Genomic DNA, 25,052 nt, shown 5'->3' on the forward strand with positions numbered 1-25,052 from the left:
TTTTTTTTAACTTTAACTATCGAGAGCAATGTTGATTCACATAATGACTATGTATACGCCTTACCTATCACTAGACAGAAATAAGAAGATAAACTTTCGTTACGTGGTCAAAGTGAAATCCTAAACTACTGACAACTTCAACACAAAAGTCGGATTAAAGAAAACGCTTTTGAAACTCGTTTTTAATCAGTTTTACAAGTAACAAAAATATATGGCAGTTCCAAAATATTCTTCTTCTTGATGGAACAAGACTAAATATGGAGAATTGTATTCGTTCTTGTAATAGAAGGCCAAGGTTATGTAACCAATTAATTTAGAACTTAAACGAAGAAATGGACATTATGTTCACTCCTTATTTAGACGGACTGTGAATGAAGATTAAGTGGTTCCACTGCTGTCTAGAACTGCCATTTCTTGCAAGTCTGAATATGGAACTCGCCACAATCCGAGAAGACTGGAGTTGAATTATGATGAACCGTTCACAGGTCTTAAATAATGTATCTGTTCTGCTCACTTGACGATTGTGATGTACACAATTATTAAGGTATAGTTTTAACGGCTTGTGGAAGTTCAATCTCACCTTGAACTTGGATCAAATAAAATACCCTGTGTAGCTTGAAGTATGGCCCAGCATAGAACCGAACCTTCACTACAAGAGTTCCACTATCTGATCGTCTGGTGTAAGATGGAGAAATGACGCTCATATTATCTATATACGACAAACTTGGCTAATTTCGTGATATATATATTTTTTTTAATTTTCCACATATCAGTGACAAATGTAACTTTGATGGCATAATATAAATGGCAGATGTACTATAATGTAGATTTTGTTCACTGAGCTCTTGCAGTGATGTGAGAGAAATTTTTGGAAATTACTTGAAGAATTGTGAGATCTATAGCGTTGAATTTATGAGTGAATAAACCACGCGATTTCTTTTACAAAAGAAGAGTTTTTTGCTGTTTTTTGTGTTCCAAATTGTTTTCAATGGTAAGTATTCAGATTTTATACTTCTTGGTGAAAAATATATGCCCATCAATGCACTGATCATGTAACAGAGGGTCCACACCTGTGGAGTAATGGCTAGCGCGTCTGGCCGTGAAACCAGGTGGCCCGGGTTCGATTTCCGGTCGGGACAAGTTACTTGGTTGAGGGTTTTCCCTCAACCAAATGTGAGCAAATGCTGGGTAACTTTCGGTGTTAGACCCCGTATTCATTTCACCGACATTATCACCTTCATTTCATTAAGACGCTAAATAACCTAAGATGTTGATAAAGCGTCGTAAAATAACTTACTACTAACTATCTCTGTAACAGAGGCTTTTCTTGGGAGTTAATTTTCTTAGCGTTATTCTAATTCCACGAAGTCATTTTCTTTTCTTTAAATTCCTTCTATGATATAACAACACTCTCTAGTGAAAGAAATATCAAATACATGAAACGTAAAATATTTGTGTGTGTGTGTGTGTGTGTGTGTGTGTGTGTGTGTGTGTGTGTGTGTGTGTGTGTGTGTGTGTGTGTGTGTATTCGTAGCATCTTTGATATATTCTGCATGTCGAGAATATTGCAGATGGCAGACAATCAAATGGTGAAAAGAAATACAATATAAATTATATGAATGAGACAATTGATTGTGTCGTAAACAAATGAAAACTGCGCAGAGGAAGCTCGTTTTTTTTTTTTTTCTTGGCAAGTTTGACGAGACTCAGAAGGGACCAAAGCAGCAGTCAATGAGAATGACATTTCCAGCCTCTCAAGTGTGCTAAAGAGGTAGACATCTAAACAGCATTATCTTAAGAGCCAAACATAGAAGATCCGTGCTTAAAGAAAAGCCGAATGATAAGCCTAATGATGTTTTGCAATCTTGCTCAAGAAATTTCGAGGACGGCAAGCATGGCGAAAGATGGATTCAGTGCGTCAATTATGATCAGTGGTTTCATGAAACATGTCAAGACCTTTCAAAATACCGAAAGAGCTTTAATTTGGGTTAGAGGTATGAATCTGACTGAGGAATTTAAAATTAGACTGAATATACCTAAATATTTTGAATTTAAGGACTGTCACGATAATACCCTTGTACTCTCACGAAATTATACCAGTCCTTCTAGAGTGCAGTTTTTTTAATATGTATATAGCTTGTTTGTAAATATTGTGTAAATTTATTTGAGGTAAAACACGTAACACGTAACTTCCTGAAATCTAAAAATGTACTTAAATTAAAAACAATTTTTTCTTTAATTTGAACCTTATTTTTGTACCAAAACATTACTGTCACGAAATTAACCAATTCTGTAGTACATAGCAGTAGTAATGAAGTGGTGTACTAGTAGTAGTGAAGTTTTGTTTGGTTATACACGGTAATTACGACACTTGAAGAATTGTTGTTTAGTCAACTTTCAATTATTAAACGTTTGTTAAATTAAGACATGATAATTAAGTAGGGAATAGGAAGAAAAACGTCTAAGAAGGCGGCCGTTGGAACTCGTAGGGAAATATTACGGAGTTTTGCTTCAAATTTTAAAAATGTCACCATCACCATTTAAGTGTATTGAACTTTAAAAATGAAACAAAAATTATCTCAGGACTCAGGAGTATATGCCGCGGATTACGTGGGCAGTCCGTGATTTTATAGTATAAGAAGAAAGTCTGAGTCGAAAAGACTGAAGTCCGCGTTTGAATGCAGTGGGACAGAAATCTGGAAAATGGCAATAATTTGTAGAATAGTGTCGAAATAGCAGTCAAATGGATGCAAGATAATACATTTTGTGAAGTGAATGAGAGTCCAGTCTTTGATAAGGTTATCAAATTGAAATCTATCCTATCGAACAGCAAAAGAGATAGTTTCTAAATCTACGCCTAATAAGCTTTCACACAAAATGTGGTTAAATTTTATCACAGCTGTCCTTCTTTGGAGCAATACCGGTACTGAGAATTATTGAAAACATTGAAATAGTATTTTCTTTGACGAATGCTCCGTGGACAGAAGAATCAAACATATTATCACTTAAGTCAGTAAAGGCAATTCTGCACATGCAATATAATATGAAAAATGTGCATTGCATTGAATTTCACAAGATCATTCAGAAACAGAGTTCCTCTATTCTGTTCACAGTTCTAAGAAGGAGGCTTATGAATGGTATTGTAGCAGTGATAGGCTGCATAGACTTGAATGATCTGCTGCTAAAATAAATGATAATAATGTAATACTCATGCCGAATGAGAAGGTGATAGATAAGATAAAGCGTATTATTGAAGTGTTCAATCCTCTCCATATCAAGTAAATAAATTATTGGTACGAGTGTAGTGTTTATAGTAAATAAATCGTAAATGTGTTGTCCATATTAATACAGTATAAGTTTTTCAGAAATTCATACCTTTCCAATCCATCGAATCGTCGTGTTGATATGTGCTGGTTTTGTGTTTCTTCATTATGGCAACCCTATTTCAACATGGATGGAGCACTATCCGCATCCCAACTCTCAAACCCTGGCAGGAATGGCATTCCCGTGGTTAGTCGGTAGCGATAAAAAAGCACAGTTGAAGTCACAACAACCTCTAAAAAAATACACACACTCACGTATCTCACGTAGGAACTGAAGTACACTGTGAAATGATCGAACATTTTCAATAAAATTAATACATATCATTAAAGACAGTAAGTCAGGATAGAAGATGAAATGTCTGAAGGAAATTAAATAGGAAGAGTAGTACGACAAGAATGCCCTTTATCATCTGTCCTGTTCAACATTTATTTGGAGGATTTGGTGAAGAACTGTTTTCAGAACATGGGAGGGGTAAAAGTAGGAGGAAGAAGAATAAAATGCATAAGATTTGCTGATGATACGGCGTTGTTAGCAGAAGAGGAGGTAATACTAAGGGATATGCTACTGGAGATAAATGACAGCTATGAGCAGTATGGGATGAAGATAAATGCAAACAAGACGAATACCATGATTGTCAGAAGAAAAATATACCGTAAATAAGCTAAACTTGCAAATTCTAAACGAGGCAGTAGAGCAAGTGAATAGCCTCAAATACTTGGGATGTACTATAAGCGGTAACATGAACTGTAGCCAGGAAGTCAAAAGTAGGCTAACAATGGCAAAGAAAGATTTTAATAGAAAAAGGAGCATCTTCTGCTGGCCTCTGGAAAACAAAACTCAGGAAGAGACTAGTGAAGTGCTTTGTACAAAGTGTGGCATTTTAGGGAACAGAAACATGGACATTACGACGAAATGAAGAGAAACGAATAGAAACGTTTAAAATTTGGATATGGAGGAGAATGGAGAGTGTGAAGTGGACAGATAGAACAAGAAATGTGGTTGTGTTGTAAAGAGTGGGTGAAGAAAGAATGATGCTGAAATGATCAGAAAGAGAAAAAGGAATTCGTTGGGTCACTGGCTGAGAAAAAACTGCCTACTGAAGGATGCACTGTAAGGAATGGTGAACGAGAGAAGAGTTGGGGGCAGAAGAAGATATCAGATGATAGACGATATTAAGATATGCGGATCATATTATGCTGAGACTAAGAGGAAGGCAGAAAATAGGAAAGATTGGAAAATGCTGGGTTTACAGTGAAAGACCTATCCATGTGCAGAACACTTATGTATGTAGTAAAGACAGTTTGCAACTTTCGGTTCCTTCCCCTTTAAACTTTCTACAGACAAGAAGCTATGACGTGGACAGTACACAGAATCTCGATCTCGGGTAACAAATTAATGTTTGAATATATAGAAATTCTGATTATCTGACCCCCATGTGGAGTTATTAGTCTCGCATCGGGTGCCTCCCCAGGTGGCGGATAGGGGAACGCTCACCAGATATGGCGGGCACCGGGGAAATAAAATACTCGGGGCAGACCAAAACTAGTACTGCTGCCTTGCAGTTGGTAGTTATCTCTACAAAGGCTAGGGGAAGACAAGCCTGAGTACAAATTACCCGGTCCTCCAGGTTGGGGGTTAGTCATGAGGCCGACAACCTCATACTGTAAAAAAAATAATGTTGAGAATCCTCAAATGATGAACCAGATGGAGGAGAATCATTGAGGCGGTCTTGGCCTAAAAAGGCTGTTGTACCATAGAAGAAGAAGAAGATTATCTGACCAGATTTGGCCAAGTATTTTTCTTCCAGCGACTTGATTTCTGGACATCGACCCACGACGAAGTTATAATTTGGTGACGGAAAAAAATCTCAGAATATTACGAGCAAAAGTGCACATTACAGTAGACCTATTATTTCTCGTACTTGCTTTTTAATAATACGAGTATTTTTATTTATTTTAGTTGTTTTAGTTTTTATCTGATCGTCGTTAAGTCGTCATACATTGCTCTTGGCCACGGAAAAGAAATCGTGACTTCAATGAAAGAAAAAAATTAAAGCGTTAAAGCCTTGCATATTGGAAAACAGGAGATGGAAATGGCCAGTGAATTTTTAAATTATACGGTAAAATTAATAAATGAAGAGCAAAAAATGTAGTCGAAGAAAAGTTTAAAAATAAAACAGCAAACTTGTTAGAAAGAATTTCAGGATAGGCTACACGAAAGCAGAATATGGCTAATTTTGAAGAGTATGGCTGCAGACGAGGTTCAAGAGCTGTCAGATGGGGAATGTTGTGGAGTTGATTACTAACTGACAGGGTAAAGTACACACTCAAGATGACTAAAATAAAAAACACTATCACCATACATATATGGCTCTCACAGAGAGATCCTTGAAGTGGCACTTGTGTAGACCTATATCGTAGATATCATACTGCTTTAAATATATATATTTCACATAGAAACATACCTCTTACATAAGAAAACAAATGTTACTGAAATAGATTTCAAGAAAACGTAGTCTTGTGTATTGCGTTGGTTTTAATGTTTGAATAAATTGTTTATCTCTCTTTCACGTCATCTGGTTAAATCTTTCTTGCACGGAACAAATTATGTAGAGTAGCCATATATAAAATGAGACAGCTCTGGTTATACCGGCCAGTGCGTGAGAACGAAGTCTTCTAAAATCCTCTGGTTGAAATTCCCCTTTTGGACAAGGATAGTCACTACCATAAACGGTTAAATACAAAAGAAAAAGCTGAGAATATAAATTCATCTCGACTTGTTCCACTCTTTAAAGCTTCAGTGCTAATGTAATATCTATGGAATACAATGAATGAAATGAAATGAAAAATGAAAGTTTACAGCAGTAAAATTTTGGAAATATTCAACATTTTTTTCCTCCATTACTGTATCTTGTACAATATTGAAAATTAGTATTTGAAAAACACTGTCCTTCTCCTATAGACTACGAAAAAAAAAATATTTTTACGATTTAAAAAAATATTTACATTTTTCTTTCAAAATTCAGTCCACTGTGCAGTGATGAATCTTTTCCCTCATAACTCAAAAACTATCCAAAATTCTGTGTTAAAATTTTTGTGTGCATTTATGCATGTCATATCTACAATATGATGCAAGATCACTTCTTTATCTTCGATAGATTGTCTGATAAAAAATAAGTTCATTTTAAAAAATGATCAAATATCAGTATTTTCTTCTAACACAAAATAAAAAAATATATTATTTATTAAGTAATGTAGTTGAAAGAGCAAGATATTGTAAACATGAGTTTCAGCAGTAAAATAAAAGGAAGAGAACATGAAAAAGTTAACAACTTTATGAGTTATGAGGGAAACGCTTCATCACTGCACAGTAAGCTACCAACATTTTGAAGTTTGAAAAAAAAGTATAAACAATTTTTTTAAAACCGTAAAAATATATTTTTGATATAGCAGAATGACAGTGTTTTACACATACCAATTTTCATTATTGTACAAGACACGGTAATGGAGGAAAAAAATGTTGAATATTTCCAAAAATGCTACTGCTGTAAGCTGTACCTAACACCTTAGGCCGGGTGCACACAGAATCAGACGCGGCGCGGCGCGACGCGACATTTTGTCTCGTGGTACTTGTCTCCCATTGATTTCTTATGGTGCGGTGCACACAGAATCAGACGCGGCGCGACGGTCGCGAGGAGACACAAGGCGACACGAAGAGACAGCTTCGAATGACTGCTAGAAGTTCGTCGCGAGGAGACAGTCTGATAGCGGCAGTGTACTGCGCATGCGTTAGTAGTGGCTATGATTGCACGCTGTCATTATCTACAAAAAATACTATTGTTGTGTAGTGCACATTATTCATAATGGAGCTCGATGCGGATAAATTAGTTGATTTAGTACAGGAAAGATATATTCTGTACAATCTTTGAAACAATATCACGAGAATAATGTGGTTTCTGAAAATATGTGAAAAATTGCAAATGAGATGAAAGCACCAGGTGAATCATAATTTATAATAATAACACTGCGTAACAAATGTTAACTTTTTTTTTGCGCTAGACATGTGATATATGTTTTCTACATAATTTGAGCCTCCTGAATACGAATATGACAATAAAAACAGTTGTTGGTTACGGTTTTTGAGAAATTTTGGAATTTATATCTATTCAAAATATTGTTTTATATAATGACAATAAGGCTAAATATTCACTTTTCAGAAGATTACAGCTTTCTTTTTCTTCATTTTCTTTTACACTGGGCATCAGGTACATCACGAGCTAAAGTCCAACAATAGTCTGCTAGCATATTGGTACTCCATTGTACTTGGTATCTTTTTCCATAGTTGAAATTTCTTGTGGAAGCGCTCATCATGCTCATCACTGAAATCGCACAATTCTCGGGAAAAAAAGTCAAGATGTGAGTGAAGGAAGTGAATTTTCAGGGAAATTTTACAACCCCTAGTTTAATACGCCAACAGTAAATTTTTCACTAGTTCTTCATAGTTCTCACTTCTACAGTTATCCAGAAAATTAATTCAACCTCCTTGAATGCAATCCAGACGGCTGTCTCTTTTCCTTCCAGCAAAGATTCGAAGTGATTGTCCATTATTTCTCTAATTTGTGGTCCATTGAGAACTCCCTCTTTTAATTTTGAACCACTAATAGCAGGAAATGTTAAGGAATGCGCGCTGGTCCGAGTCCTCATGGGGGAAGAAATTTTCTCATGAAATTTCGGCCAATGTATGGGACCGGTGCCCACCTAGCATCGTGATGCACTTGGGGAGCTACGATAGGTAGCGAAAGCCGGTTGCGAAAGCCAGATATAAGGACTGGGGGGATCATCGTGCTAACCACACAATACCTCCATTCTAGTTGGATGATCGTCCACCTCTGTTTTGGCATGTGGACGTGAGGCCAGCAGCCGGCTGGTCGGTCTGGGCTCTTCACGGGGTGTAGCGCCACCGATTATTAATAGCAGGAAATTTTTCCTGGATATTTTTAAATGCTTCAGTTTTATAATTTATCCCTTTAACAAAATTCTTCATTAACCCTAACTTATTGCGTAAAAGGGGTAAAATTACTTCGCTTTGAGGTACAAGGGGTTGATGTATAACATTTTTCTTCCCTGGCTCTAGTGATTGTCGTTTTATTTTATAATGCATATCTCGAGCGCGAGTCCACACCTGTGGAGTAACGGTCAGCGCGTCTGGCTGCGAAACCAGGTGGCCCGGTTCGAATCCCGGTTGGGGAAAGTTACCTGGTTGAGGTTTTTTCCCGGGTTTTCCCTCAACCCAATACGAGAAAATGCTGGGTAACTTTCGGTGCTGGACCCCGGGCTCATTTCACCGGCATTATCACCTTCATTTCATTCGGACGCTAAATAACCTAGATGGTGAAAAAGCGTCGTAAAATAACCCAATAAAATAAAATAAAAATAAAATATCTGGAGCGCGACTGTCCAATTCGTACAGAAAGCAGCAAAATTTTGTGTAGCCTAATTGCATTCCAAAAAGCATTGCTAAAACCTTCAAATCCGCACATATAAACCATTCATACTTTGAATATTATCATTAAAGCACACTTTAAAGAAATAGCCTACACGTCCTACACAGAATACTAACACCACAGAAATATCCTGGTAAACTGAAGCGTTTTCATACGGCGAACCTGTTTCTTCCCCTCCAAATGGAACCGAAAAGGACAATAAAACAATTTCCGCTTCTAGAAGTGGATTTGACATGGTGATATATTGCAAGATATAAACTACAGTAATGTAATTAAGCTCACTGTGTAAAAAATGCACATCTCAAGTAAAATCAGGTAAACTCAAGTGAATTTATACCGCGAACCTGTTTCACTCCCTCCAAATAGACTCGTAGAAGGGCAATAAAATAATTTCCCTTTCTACAAGTGCTTCTATCATGGTGCCCTACATATACTACATTTGTTTTCACATAATGGGTCTTCACATTTGTAAAAGAAAATAGTTACACACGAAATACGGTGATTTTTAAATTAAATGCATAAAAATTTAATTATATTGTGCATCTCGAAAACCCGAAGTGATGGAACATTTTGCTTGTTATTTTTTAATTCAGGAGGTCTAAATTATTAAGAATTTGTTAGTTTTATGTCTGGCGCAAAATGACTGACGACCAGTGTAATTTGTAGTAAGCCTAATTCTCTGCTCTAAACTATCACTCATTATTGATTTAATATATTATTTTTCTTTATTGTGAGTCATGAAGTAGTCATAACTAGACATCGGATTTTTAGGCACTAAAATTGCAGTTTTAGGCGCCTAAAATAAGCTCAAAATTTGTAAAATTAGGCTCTATTTTAATGAAAATAGGCATTTTAGGCACATCAAGGTATCATACTTATTTCTTTCACTGAAATTTTTAGTTATACACTAAAATACGCACAAAAAAGTATGTTCAAACATTAAAAAAGAATATTATATTATATTTATAAACAGAGCTGCACAAATTTAATATATTGAAACTAATGAAATAATGATTATTGATATCAAGAATACTCATTTTAAGTTATTGAAATTCAGTTCCATGCTCAGACTTTATTATAATTATCTGCACAGTACACCACCAGAATTTTTTCTAAATTCTCCACAGTTAACCTTTGCCTTTTGTCACTGAGAATCATTTTGAAAGCAGAAAAACTTCTTTCAACCGAAACTGATGTGAGAGGCGCAAATTTTAAATTAGGTACAATAGAAACATCAATACTTACTGGAACATTTACACTTTCCCCCGATATCACTCTTGATACTTTTTCCAACAATGAAAATCCTACATTCTTATTTAATACGTTGTCCCACTTATTTTTACCTTTTTTCCCAGTTTGTATGTATGTTCAGCAGAATGTATGTTCACTTGAGCTTCCTTTACTATTGCTATTTGGCTACAAAGAGATTGTTTTTCACGTTCAAATTGTTCAATGCTTGCAGGTATGAAAGAAAAGTTTGATGTTATGTAGGCAATATCGTTTTTCACTCGTGAGTCATTCAGACAATCTTTCACTGCCTTCACACACGCTGCACTATCAGTTTCAGGTAATTTATCAATAACTGTGACCACTTCTTTAAAATACTCTGAATAATACACCACTGACTGAATCCAGGTTCCCCATCGTGTAACAACCGGCTGAGGTGGGAGTGGGATATCTGGAAAGTTCTCTCTGAATATTGAAATCCTGGATGGGGCTTTACAAAAACATTTTTTTTGTGTTAGAAATAAACGAATTGACAAGAGGAAATTCATTCCGGATTGTTTCAGAAACCCTGTGAAGGACATGTGCTAGACAGGTTACATGCGTGAGGTTAGTATAAAATGTTTTAAGAAGTGGAGTTGCAGCAACGATGTATGAGGCAGCATCAGTACAAAACAACAGAACTTTAGAATCGTCTATATTACCTGAGTATAAAGACTGTAGGACTTTATTTACAAAATAAGCAATGGCTTGACTATTCACTTTCGAAAGTTCCTTAACACATACGAGGTGTGGAATCGAAGGTCCATCAGGACTAAGTTTTCCTACTACCATATTTGCTATATACCTATTCATAGGATCTCAGGTTTCATCCACAGAGACCCATATGTAAGAATCACCTATATCCTCCCGAATGGAAGCTAAAGTTTCATTGTATATTCTGTCTAAGTAATTTTTTCTTAGGGTCGACTCAGATGGGATATTTTGTTTGCAGTATTTTTGTAAAAACTGTCTTAAAACCGGATTTTCAATACATTTCAGGGAATGTTAGCAGCAACAAACGCTCTGGTTAAATCAGCATAGAAATTGCTGCTGAAATTGGATGAAGTAGGCTGTGTTAGTAAAGTTTGTTGCAGTTGATTTTTCTGCTGAGCTTTAGCCTTATGAGCCGCTCCTTGCACATGCTGCTTTAGGTGGCACTTCTTTTCTTGCGAAATCTAAAAATGTAAAGTAAACTGAATTAAAATAAAATCCTAATTGTTGTATTGCCGTATTTCTATCACAAAGTTAGTGGGTTCGAACAATCAAAATTTTAATGACCTGCAAATACTTTAACTATCGGAATTTAAAAGGTTAAAGTGTAGTGGTCTTAAAAAGAATTATACCTCAGGATAGCTCAGTCAATGTATAAATATTATAGGCCTACTCATTAAAATTAATAGAATTTATATATTTCAACTATTGTTACATACCTGTTTGCTACAAATCTTGCAGAATATTATTTTTCCATCATAAGTGAATTCTGAATATTCTGTTATCCATTGCCGGATCAATGTAGATTTTGCACTTATATTTTTCGGCATTATGGCGTTAAACTTCACAGGAAAACGTCCTACCGCTCAAAACTTCTCAACACAAATAAGGTGAGGGAAAGAGCAACTGTTAACGAGCATTCAAATGAACCGTTGTTATTGAGATTCAATTGGACAAAAATACAAAGTTCCACTTATTGTTGCATTTCCTGGTAGTGTTAACACTAGGAGGGCCATTCTTTTAAATATTTTGTAACGGTTTACCCTACTAATTCGCAGTTTTACGACTTTTCATAAATATTTCAAAAACACTCTTTCTCCAAAAATTGTGATTTTATGACACTCTGAAGGGCAGTACAGCTAATCGGTTTCAGACCGAAAACAGTCATTTTTATAGTATAGTATATCTCTGAATCGGTAGCAGCACATGTTGTGATTATTGCCTGCTTCAAAACTAAGGTTGGTTCTTTGTCGGCATTTATGCCTCCAAACATGTTAAATTCGGTGAAATCTATTGCGAGTGTCGTGAGATTCAAAACATTTTGTTTCCTTTATCAATGGTTTCATGGCCGGTGTGAAGCAAACTTTCCACTTTTTAAATGCCTTAAATTTCGCAGTGAATGCATGTATAAATTATAAAAAGTAAGAGTAAAATGCGAAACTTTACAGTGAGTTAGGCATTTTAGGCGAATATTAACAAATTAGGCTCTAATAACCGGTTTAGGGCATTTTAGGGCACTATAAAACTCTTTGAATACCTTTCAATTTCCATGAAACACAAATATTAATAATTATTTTTACTTTTCTCCTAAAGAAACAAAATAGGCATTTGCCCTAGAATCCGATGTCTGGTCATAACATAAAAAATGACGTTTTAATTTTAAGACTCTTTCAATCGTATAGACTTTTAGGAGCTTGCGTCCTTAGGAAATAATAAGCAACTACAATAGAATTTTTCATATAGACAGTCCTCAATTATTGACGCCATTTTCTAGCCTAGGCCAGTTTTCCAATCCCACAGCCAGCAAATCAGTTGTCGCGAGCAGACAGTTTTAAGCTGTCGCGAGGCGTTGTAAAGCAAAACGTAGCGTCGCGCCGCGCCGCGTCGCGTCGCGTCTGATTCTGTGTGCACCCGGCCTTATAGGCAGCTTTCAAAGTAGCTTGAAAATAGCATTTTGTCAGATTGTTGTAATGTTCACGCTTGACATGGAGGTCCGTGAACTCATAAGGAAGGGTTTTCAGCACGCCAGGATGGATTTGGCTGAAAGTGTTAATGTAGACTGGTTTAAGTTTCCTGAAAACAATGGTGAAGGTCTCTCGTTTCGGAATTGCATATTTGTGAAAATACAGCAATTTTAAAAATCTGGGTTTCATGTCGTTCTTGCACGCATCTTGCTCATAACCTACTTGCAGAGAGCACTGGAGCCGAGGAAACTACTTTCTTCCATTCCTGTTAGAAACATAGAAGTGGAATATGTTCACTGTTCACATTTGCACTTAAGACGAAATGAATACTATTTACGGTAAATTCACCTTTTATGTTCACACATGATAATGTGGGTTCACCAAGAAAAATGTTCAGGACACAGCATCTTTTCACAATACAGGAACCTAAAATGGCTATTTCATCGACACAAACAAACACTAATTCCCACAAGCAACAAAATGAAGGGACTCTCTGAACCAAAGGGCGTTATTGCCGTGTGTATAAATACGGTACAGATCACGCAGGAGTTACAGCGGGCGGGCTAAAACTCCGCGTGTGACATAAATACTGTAGATATTTCAAATTAATAGTAAAGGACGCATTTACGACACAAGACACCTTCAGCATCGTTTTCAGGAACCTTAAATCAGTCCACATTAACATTTTCAGCCAAATTTATCGCGCCCTAATAAAAACTCTCCTTGTCAGCTCTCATTCCTTTCGTTGGTTCTCAAGAAGAATTTAGTGCAGTCACTCTTGATGCCTCATTTTGATTACTGTGACACTCTCTACACTGACCTTAACATGAGACTGACAGACTACAGCGAGTTCATAATGCATGTGTTTGATTTATTTGCAACGTCCGAAGATCTGACTGTATCACACCTTCACTAAATATGCTATCCTGAGTCCGTCTCAAGGAGCGAAGAACTATTCACTCTCTCACGTCACTCTTCAATATTCTTCAAAACTCTAACCCTAGCTACTTAGCTTCTCGTTTTCAACATTTGTCCTCATATCACGAAATAAATACTCGCTCACAACACCATATCACACTCTCCATTCCTAAACACAGAACATCCTTCTACTCTTCATCTTTCACCGTCTCAGCAGCCCATCTCTGAAACTTTCTACCACAACATATTAGAGACTGTCGGACATTGTCTAGTTTCAAAAATAAACTAAAATTGCACTTTTTCAATTAAGATTCCATCAGTTATAAGCCCTTTTCTTTGCGATAGTTTTGTAAAATTATATATATATATATATATATATATATATATATATATATATATATATTTCTTTTCCTTCCTTTCCCCTTTTTTGTTCTCTTAATCACCAGATGAATTTATTATCATACCCTTTTTATTGTGAATTTTATTTAATTTTCGTATTTCTTTTCTTTTTTATTATTGTTTTATTACATTCCATTTTGTTATATTATTTCCCTACGTTTTCCATATTAACTATTTGTACTAAATGAGTTGCTTTTACTATATTCCAATGTATTTTACTTTCTTTTTTCTATTATGGTATTATTTTCATGTTGTTTAGTGTCGATTTTATTATGCTATTATTATTTTTTTTGTAATATGTTAGTATTCTATTCTTTAGCTTTTTGTTAAATTTTCGCTGCTTGTATACTTTGTGACCTGGTAGAGTGTAAGAGAAGGCCCTTTAGCCTTAACTCTGCCAGTATAAATAAAGAATTATTATTATTATTATTATTATTATTATTATTATTATTATTATTATTATTATTATTATTATTATTATTATTATTATTATTCAGAGTTCAAATACATTTCATATGACATTCACATTGCTCTTGAATGTCAAAATACAAAAGATATACTGATGAAATTTGTAAAAAGAAAGTTCCTACAAATAAATAAAGAAATAGCTATAAGAAAACTTATTAATATAATAACACAAATTTACAAAAGCAATTAGGTTTAAATCTTTTTTTGACTAAAAGAATTAGAATGGAAAGAATAAATGAAATAGCTAGAATTGAGTGAAAAAAACATAAATAAATAAATAAATAAGAAAAATAATGAGAATAAGGATTATTAAACAAATATGTTCAACGCTTGCTTTTTGTGTTATAGATGTAAAAGTATGCACAGAAGAAAGTAGCAAGGAACAACATACTAAAATAGTTGAGTCTTGCACAAAGCTAAACGCAAGTGCAAGATAAAACAATTTTTTTTGTATATTAAATATTTAAATTGTAGAAATTGTATTTAAATAATAGTATATATATAATGTGTAAAATTATAAAGTGTGTAATGTATGGGTTTAAATGATTTCTTGTATGTACTTTGTCTGTGAACTATAATATAATAAATATCAAATATCATAATAAATATCAAAATATATTTCATATTTGGCATTGATTTAATTAAATTGTAACTTATAAGTTATCACTTCGCATCTACTGTACTAAAATGTGATACATGCAGTTTGCCTTCGCTAGTGACAAGTGGAAATGTGTCTCAAGTACTGATGGAACGGAGTATTTTAGCCACATTTCAATTTTTTTTGTGTCTTATATGTTTTATTGTCAACCACATAAGTATTTAGGTCACTTACTCTTTGCAATATTTACCTGTCTTCATAACTTCAAAAGATATCTCGACTTAGGCCTAATCTTGTTAAGAGTTTCTGTGCAAGATAGGACAATCGCGATGCAAGAGAAAAATATTCAGTCCTTATGAGACGAAGACAAATTTCCACTCGCGTCTTGAGAATCTAACCCGAGACACATGAATTTGTTGCCAGAATCACTACTCAAAATATAACCAGGAGTAAACATTTTTTAGTTTCTACTGTCTATGATCACTAGCCTACTTCTCTTACCCCTTGTCATACCAGTGAAGTAAGACAAAACATTCAAAAGTGGCTGGTCTTCCAAGTTGATTGATAAACACGGAACATATTTTCTTACTTGAAAAAAAAAATTTCTGGTTTTGTTTTATATTAGGTTTATGCACAAATTCGCAGCGAATAAACATAATACATAGGCTAAACTAATCAATAATATATTTCCCTGCATTGTTTATAAATGACTCCCAGCGTTCAGGTAGTTTCATGAATTCACGCCTGAAGAAATTTTGTGGTTTGGAGTTGAAAAATCAAGCCAACTTTAAAGAGCAGCTTCATTAATTACCGTATTTGAGTGCATCACGGTAATCTATAGCCCTACTTAAACTTTATTTGGTCCACATAAAGTGCTAATTTTATACTACATTTTAATTTCTTTTTGTACACGGAACATAAACGATTTATCCTTTTAATAATAATAAAACTGTTACCAGAATATTTCTGATAACAAGTGCAGCACAGCGCACGTGTACGGCTAGTTGTTTAATAAAATTCAATATTGATTTTTGTTGTGTCTGAGTTTTCCCGTTTCCCTTTTTACCACCTCCTAAATCAGAGTGTGAATTGAATATTTTCTCCAGAGGAGGACATTGAAATTTTAATATTGTCGATAAAAAATATGCTGTTCTTAGCAATGTTGGCCGATTCGTATTGTTGTCGCGCTCAACTTATATTAAAAGAAGAAAGGAAATTCGTTGTTATCGGTTGCATTAATAACATAATTAAGATGTGGAAACTATACATTAGACACCTGAAAGGAATAAATGTTGTCTCTGACACGGACAAATTAATGCCTTTTCAGCAGGGGATTCAGAATGTCCAAGAGGAAACGATCCCTGGCATCCTACGCGCCAATTCACACCATGTGTCAAATTGCTTTCTTTACTTTCATTATCTGAGCTCAAAATAACATTTTGTTTGTGTTTTAATTTAGCTTCATGTGTTGCTTTTGTTAAACATTTTATCTATTATAATATACAATCTGATCCGTTTGGGTATAGATAATATTAATTTATTATTATAAAGCTATTATGATAGTAAGAAAAATTTCTTGCTCGTTATATTATGATTAAAAGATGGGAGTTTCCATATAGCCTACTACAATCAACAATGCAAAATCTGAAAGGACAAATGAAAATCGTAGATGATTAAAATGGCTACTACAAATCAACAGCGGGTACAATGTAATCTTTGGTATGATAAATTTGAGAGTGTTAAAAGAGTTCAAAGGGAGTTCGACGTGAGTATGGTGTGCATAATGTACCAAAATACGATTCCCTAATGTTGTGGTATCGAACATTTGTAGAAACAGGTTCTGTGTTAAAAAAAACATACAGGAGATCGCAGGCGAAACTCAGTATGAGAAGCAGCTAACTCTTGGCTTGGTCCCCAAACTCCCCAGATCTAACCTCTCTTGACTTCTTCGTGTAGGGTTTTGTTAAAGACATTGTCCATTCACAGAAACCCAGAAACATTGATGATCTGAGAGTAAAAATTACTCAAGCTTTTCAACAAATCACTCCTCTTATGTTACAACGGACATGGGCTGAATTGCATCACCGTTATGAGTTGTGCAGGGTGCGCAATGGGGGTCATGTTGTCTCTGAGGAATCTCCCATCTTTCAGTGTTGTATGCACAAAGTTTCAGGAAATAAAGTTCAGTAGTAAATGTTTTACTGTGTTTTTATTTTATCCAGGGGCGTCCGGTATATTTTTTGTGTGGATAAGCTCTGAAATTTACTTATTGACATTTATTTTATGCACATTAGTCATGAATGTGATTCACGAGGATTTACCGTCCCTTACGGAGCTTATTTTTAGCTTCAGAAAACTAGCCAATTAAAGAAATGGCACTTGTGAATAGTTCATTCTCTATTTGTATTATTTTTTACCCGTAAAACTAAAGAAAAAAGGTATTTTACTAATAACTTCAAATTAATGTAACTCTGAAAATATTGCGATTAGGACAAAATGTTTATATGACATCTTTTTCTCAGAGTGGCCTTGTGCAGTAACGACTGTTTCACTGTCCCAGGTAGAACTGTCTTCTAATATGTCTTGAAAAAATCCAATAAATTCACCCCTATGTTCCCTTAGAGTCTGAACAAGACGCGATGTAAAATTCCATCTAGTTGGAGCATGTCTAGGCATTTTTAAGGTGTATTCCTTAAGTCGTTATGTTCTTTTGGACGATTTACTGAAGAAAGAACCCAAACCAGTTAAAGTCTGTAAAAATATTCTGCACTCTTTCAAACACGTAAGTGACTGCAACAAGATTAAATTTAATTCATGACTGAAACAGTGCACAAATATTGCCTTAGGATATTTTTCAAGAACTTTAACTCTCAGTCCATTTGTGTGACCAGCCATGACAGCAGCTCCATCGAACGTTTGAGCAACGAGCTTGTTACTTATGTCATACTCAGTGGCTATATTTTGGACATGTTCGAATAAACCACTGGCAGATCTATCATTGCTTACATCAGTAAAACATATGAATCTTTCATTAATCTCACCATTCTCTGAATCAACATACCTAAGAGTGGTTGAAAGCTGGGATGCATTCATAATGTCTGAAGTTTCGTCTAGCATGATTGCAACAAATGACGTTTTTGAAAGTTCTTGTTTTATGTTATCCAGAAGAAGAAGAAAGTTAGCTTCCCTTATGAAAAGGTTGCCAGATTTGACAAAGCGTATTACATATAATTTGGAAACACACCTAAAAGGTAAAATGATATGCATTTGAAACGATGAGGGAATCGACTTACAGCGAGACATCAAATCATTCTGTATTCGATTTGAAGTTCCGCGGAATGTGGTAGAGGTTTACAGATGATGGCTGAGGGTTAAGTCATATTTTGTAAGATAATTGAGCGCACCTAAATATACTCCTTTGTTAACTGCCTCTTCTGACTCACAATGACCACGAAATGGCAATTCATGTATTGCTAGAAAACAGACTGTATCAATTAACCTCTTCAATATTTCCCTGTTCTTTCGCACCATTTCATTGTGTTGCTCGACACTGACACGAAGTTGTGAATCTAACTGTACGTCTATTCGAGATGATCCAGATGACTTAAACTGTAAAACACTAAAAATATGTGCCTGTGACTTTTCATGTTTATTAATGGCATTGTACAGATTGTTCAGATTATCATAACCATTTTTAGACCAAACTGTTTCTTCTTTAGAAAACATAAGACAGGGCCAGCAAAAGAGTTTATTTAATTTCGCACTTCCTACAATCCACTGAGTTTTCTGATATTGGGACCCTTGAAAATGTCGAGTATATTCTTTTCCTTTGTCTTTATGAGCTGCAAAAAGCGTTGGCATTTCAGGACATGGTCGATCACTTTGTATTATGTTTAATTTTTCTTGCAAAGAATGTAGTCGAAATGGGTGTTTCAATAATTTTTCGATAGGACATAACGAATCGCCCATTCTTAATCAATATTTAATTTATACACAGAAAACTACGACATAAATTGTCACTCACAAAGAAACAAATCTTCAAATAATTGAGAGATCCTGAACACTATCTCAATTGACAAACAAATCGCATGTTTCACACACACTGTCAAATTCAATAATCAACACTGGTATTCTTCTGCAGGAACTTAAGCCAGGGCAAGCGATAATCCCAGCGCTTATTCTTGCGTATAGTTAATACAGTGGTGTACGAGGAAATTTTCCATCCTTGTCTACTGTCCGCGCATGCGCCAGCACTGTAAAATGAGGCTAAAGGCAAGCTGTGAACGAAGAGCTGCCTTACTGCAGAAATGTAGTTAATGCAGAACATTTATAGGCCTATATGAAGTGCAGAATACACTTTATTAAAAGTGTTTATCTATAAGCTTACCCCGCTTACCCTAAATGCACGCCCCTGATTTTATCTATACCCAAACGGATCACCCTGTAGTTTGTGATCCAAATCTTAAACTATATATATATATATATATTTTTTGTACCTATACGATAGGAGCTCACTTACCGGAAATTCGTTCGGTGCGTTCGGATTTTTATTAATAGTATCGCTCACTTGTTCGCATTTCCGAATTAATTATCAAGTAGTATTGTAATTTAACAGTAGATCGCATTATTTCATTGTAGTTTTCTGAACTGAACCTGAAAAAAATAATGAATAACTCTGTAAGTTACATAAACTATGAAGGACATACCTGATACCTGATTAATTTAGTATTTTCCCAATTGCATCCCCTATGTTCTTTCTCCATATTACTTTGCTATAATTCTAATTTCATAAACTGTAAAGCTCTTCATAATGCTGTAATTAATCAAATAAGCTTCGCGTCATCCATTTCATTATACTTTCAAAATTACCGCTATTGGAGACCTTGAATCGATATATTTGCAATGAGATTCTTTATTTCGATCTTGGACCGTACGGAAATCCGTTTAGAATTATTCTGGACGGAATCCGGTCATGCGGACAGGGCGATACGGCTAAGTGGGCGATGCTCCATTTAAAGTAATACAAAGATTTAAAATCCGGACACGTCGATCGAATTCATTCCGGTAAGTGAGCGCCTACAAATAATAATTTAAAATAATATAATGAAATAAAATAATGGTGAATTTGCAAAACGACTTAAGTCTCTGCAAGTAGTTTTGAGAAAATTAAAGGAAACTGTTTTTGGCCTCGTTGAACCATATATTGTACAATATATTTTTTATATTTAAGTGATACGTAAAAGAAATAGTTTTATTATTAAAATTCATGCTTCTGTGCTCTTCTTCAGGTCGTAAAAATTTAATTATCTTCAGGACTTAAGTTGTTCTGCAAATTAACTTCAATCCTGCATCATAATTATTAGATTACTGACACACAAACATGTTTAACTATATTTACGTATACCAAAAACATAAAATAACCTTATTGCAATTGTTGAACAACATTATTTTGAACAATTTGTTAATCACAAGAGCACAGACAACTCTTTCATTTCTTTGTTGTCTTCCATGCTATAATGTTTTCGTAAAATGTATGCAAGTCTTCTTCGTCAGAAATGTATTTAAGAATTTTACGAATGTCTTGAAGTTTGGTTTCATTTATCGGGGATAAACCATTGTGTTTGAAAGAGTGGGTGGAGAAGGAATGATGCTCAAACTGATCAAGAAGAGGAAAAGGAATTGGTAGATCACTGGCTGAGAAGAAATTGCCTACTGAAGGATGCACTGGAAGGAATAGTAAACGTGAGATAAGTTCGGAGCAAAAGATTTCAGATGATAAACGGCATTAATATATATGGATCATATGCCGAGACTAACATGAAAGCAGAAAATCGAAAATATTAGAGAATACGTCTTGTTTTTCAGTGAAAGAACATTGGGCAGAAAACTATGAACGAATGAAACTACAGAGATAACCTTTTCTATTCGGAAAATCTGGAAAATGTTGATAGATTGGTCCCAGTATAAAGATATGTTGAACTGCCTCCTCAATGAATGGTTCTGCCAACACTATACCAGCCACCGGCGTAGCTCGGTCAGTTAAGGCACTTGCCTGTCGATCCGGAGTTGTGCTCGGGCGCGGGTTCGATTCCCGCTTGGGCTGATTACCTGGTTGGGTTTTTCCCAACCGTAAGGCAAATGTCAGGTAATCTATGGCGGATCCTCGACCTCATCTCGCTAAGTACCATATCTCTATCACCAATTCCATCGACGATAAATAATCTCGTAGTTGATACAGCGGCGTTAAATAACCAAGTAAAAAGAAAGCACTATACCATTTTTTTTTCTGCAGAAAAACAAAACTCCATAAACGTTGATACAATGAAGGGTATTTTCTTTCCAATGGGAATAATAAGAAAATAATTTATTTAATAAAATTTTAACTGACAAAATTAAGGCGTTGAGGCCTTCTCTTCCACTCAACCAGGTCTAATTAATACAGAAAGTCTGTAGCAGAAGTTTCTATGAAATTGACATTTCTTTCGTAAATGTGTGTTCACCAGTTATTGAAATCATACACATAATCAATTTCCACATTGGCAACAGTAAAATTTCCCTTTCCACTAGAACTAATTAAAGTTCACACACTTCCTTCATCGTGTAGATTTTGTCCATATGCCTCAAACTTCTTTTCAAGGCGGCGAAATCCCTGTCTGACGGCAAGAAAGACTGACCTCTGATGGAGGAAAGTCTGATGTTGAAGAAACGTTTCTGAGCCGAGACAGTAAACTGACGAACTGGTGTTTTAGGCAAGCATACTTTTTCATGTAGTCAAATGTGACAGCAAGAAAATCCTCTCTCTCGATGCTTAATTTGACTACATTTTGCTATACTTTTTACTTCAGCTACAAGTTTAGCACGATTACTGAGCATATTGCTTTCCATTTTCATGCTCACACAATAAATTTTCTCAACTAAAGAATTACCAAAGACAACAGACAAAATCAATTTGCGAGCTTATTGTATGATTAAAATTACATATTATCTAAGTTTCTTCAGTACTTTACAGGCAAAACAACTTAAGTCCAGGACTAAAGTAGTTTTTCCCCTTAACCAAATATTTTTCTGCTAAGAAAAACTATACAAAAGTCGTGGATTAAAGTCATTCTGCTACTAAACGATGCCTCTCGCACACAGTAACATAATCATGCTCTCAACCCAAACCCCTAAAATTTGGACTTAAGTCGTTCTTCAAATTCACCATTCCAGTATATAGTCCTCTTTTCCTTTTGCAGGATATGATTTCTTTTGTTACTCTCTCTTGTGAAATTTTGTCTTTATGGCTTAGGATTATATCATTCTCACTACTTCAATTATCACACGATTGGGAATGGAAGAAGCTGAGAACCCAATACTCGAGAGTAATAATTGGGGGGGGGGGGGCTCACAACCAGAGTGGACCAAGTCCACTAGTGATCAGTTTGTGGATTAATACAATTTCGGATGAAGAAAACTTAAATTTATTCATTGCCATGACAAACAAAGTCCATAACTCATGTTACTCCACAGAGGGCAGCATTTCCTAAAGAAGGTGAAGGTTGATAAACGTGAGCCAGGAACTTTGAGACTCAGTATCTCAGAACTATTCCTGATGGACTTGGTCCACTCTGGTTGTGAACTCCTCAATTGATAATTTTATTTTCTGTTGTTGTTGTTGTTGTTGTTGTTGTCTAATGCCAGGCGTTTGACAATTAAGTCATTGTTTGTAATAGTAAACAGCTTCGGTACTTTTGGACGGACAGTCTGACATCTACCGGTAGCAGATAAAACTTATTGCCGACTGATACATTGCAGCCAATAAAACTAACTTCCAATTTCACCCACATGAGACGCACGTTGTTTTGTTGGATCAGCTGTTTACCGTCAGATCAAAATATGTAACCAGAAGAGAAAGTAAAGTGATTCATTCGAGACGTAGTTGTGAAGGTAATAATGATTATTTAATTCAAGATGGTGATAGTGTTATAGAGTGCCAGTGCTATTGAAATTTAAAAAAAATGGCGCCTGAGACTGTGGTTCAAATAAGATATTGTTGTATATCGTATGAAGAAACTATATTAGTTTCCCATCAGACAGAAGCAGAAAATTACACTCCAATGGTTCACTCAATAATACGAACTTTAGACACTAAAGGAGATAAAAAGCTATCATGTCCTGTGGATAGGTAAGACCTTGAATTACAGAAATACATTTAACATATTTTTGTTTATTATTTAAAGCTAATTTTTTATTCATAGGCCCTACTACAAGTTTGGTTATGATCTGCAGCTTTCAGGTTCACATCTTAATCGAAGATGGTATAGTATATACGTGTGTAACATATTTAACCAACAAACATTATCATCCATTCGCATTTCTGGAAAGTATGAAAGAAAGATTCCTCCAGATTCCAAGTCTTGTTAGCAGAGCTGTTACCGCCAGTGAAAATGAATTTGATAGAGACTTTCTTCCTGTCATTGCTTCGATAGTGGTAAGTGCAAACAGGCTTCTATTAGTTCTTAGTAGCCTACAATTCATTATTTAAAATTAAGTATGTAAAAATAATATAAGCGTAAAAGTACAAATAACTGTAGTTGTAATTATTTGTAGATTATGTCATACAATTCTTATGTTCAAGTTGAGGCCCTAAAGAGGGTGACAGTATTTATCGATTCTGCATTATTTCTAACTGGTTAGGCCTATACATGGTGGATAAATCTCAATCTCTGTTGCTGTCATCAGTTTTCCTATGGTCTTAGTTACTCACTAGTAATGCGCATTCGACACCTCGTAAAATAACACAGAAGCAACAGATAGGCAACAATATATTGCAAGTACGTCAAATTATAATCCAATTGAGATTGTAATGGAAATATGTATCTTTAGCAGAAAGGAACAGTCAGTGTCATCCTGTTGTGTTCCTTTATGTTCATTCTATGCTTTGAAATGACTGTATGTACTGCATATTTGGATTGATTTCATAAGAACGTTTGATTTGAAAACCAGTAGTAGGGAATGGTTATTATATAGCCTACATTATTCTTCATTGAGACTGAAATTTAATCGCGTTTTTCTCAGTTCCAGTATTGTGGGGGTTGGACTCTTTCTGCAGAATAATGCCCAATTGCATATAAGAATTTTATTTTAGCTGCGAAATCCTAAGAATGAATTACAAATAATTCGACACAGTTTCCTGTAGACATCCAGGACATCATATAGACCTAAACAATCTGTAGGTACCTTCTCTCATTTCTTGTTGTTGAAGTTTGTAAGACTCCAGACTTTATCATAAAAACAACATTTTAGTCACCCTGTAAACAGTAATATCATCAACAAACACCACAAGGATAGATGAGTATTGTGTTGCAGCTTTATACAGTCTATAGTTATCTAGGTCTTGTTTTCGGACTTTATTAACATTCGAAATCCATCATTATTTGTAAGCTAAAGTACAGTAGGTAGGCATTTAATCCATCTCTGCTTGTAATCTTTTCAGTCTGAATTATCTCAGTAACTTCCAGCTGTTAGGCTATGAATATACATCTTAATTCCAAAATTTATCTCGTTCAGAACATATTGACAGAGCTTAGAAATAACGTTTGTGCTGTTGTTATTGAACTTGATTGAACCACGTATTTTATATCCTTTCATTGTCATCCTCTTCCTGTTCAGTACCTACATACCTAGATTTGTTATGGGCATTACCCTATGTGGCTTTTTTATAACACGTGACACAGAAACTTCCAGCTTGCATTTTTTTTTTAAGTTCTACATTGCGAGAATCTCTAACAGGTTAGATTAGGTACCTATGTCTTGCATATACGAATTTATGACAGGTTAGGTTAGTTTAGGCTTTTGGTATGCCTTGCATTTACGAATCTGTGACAGGTTAGGTTAGTTTAGGCTTTTGATATGTCTTGTA

The 25,052-nt window shown here is 35.1% G+C and overlaps 1 protein-coding gene across 3 annotated transcripts in view; it reads left to right on the forward strand.

The window, feature by feature from the left end:
- The first annotated feature begins 22,991 nt into the window (after window positions 1-22,991).
- The window catches only part of LOC138690958 (uncharacterized), a 90,369-nt gene continuing 88,308 nt past the window's right edge, over window positions 22,992-25,052 (forward strand). Inside the window, exons 1-2 of one of the 3 annotated variants that reach the window (XM_069812551.1) lie at window positions 22,992-23,315; window positions 23,420-23,621. In XM_069812551.1, the coding sequence (XP_069668652.1) occupies window positions 23,149-23,315; window positions 23,420-23,621 (369 nt within the window). In that variant the 5' untranslated portion in view covers window positions 22,992-23,148. The remainder of the gene's footprint in view (window positions 23,316-23,419; window positions 23,622-25,052) is intronic. The other 2 variants (XM_069812552.1, XM_069812550.1) reach the window with 2 other exon arrangements.

The sequence above is a fragment of the Periplaneta americana genome, chromosome 16 (assembly GCF_040183065.1).
Source record: "Periplaneta americana isolate PAMFEO1 chromosome 16, P.americana_PAMFEO1_priV1, whole genome shotgun sequence".
Classification (NCBI taxonomy): Eukaryota; Metazoa; Arthropoda; class Insecta; order Blattodea; family Blattidae; genus Periplaneta; species Periplaneta americana.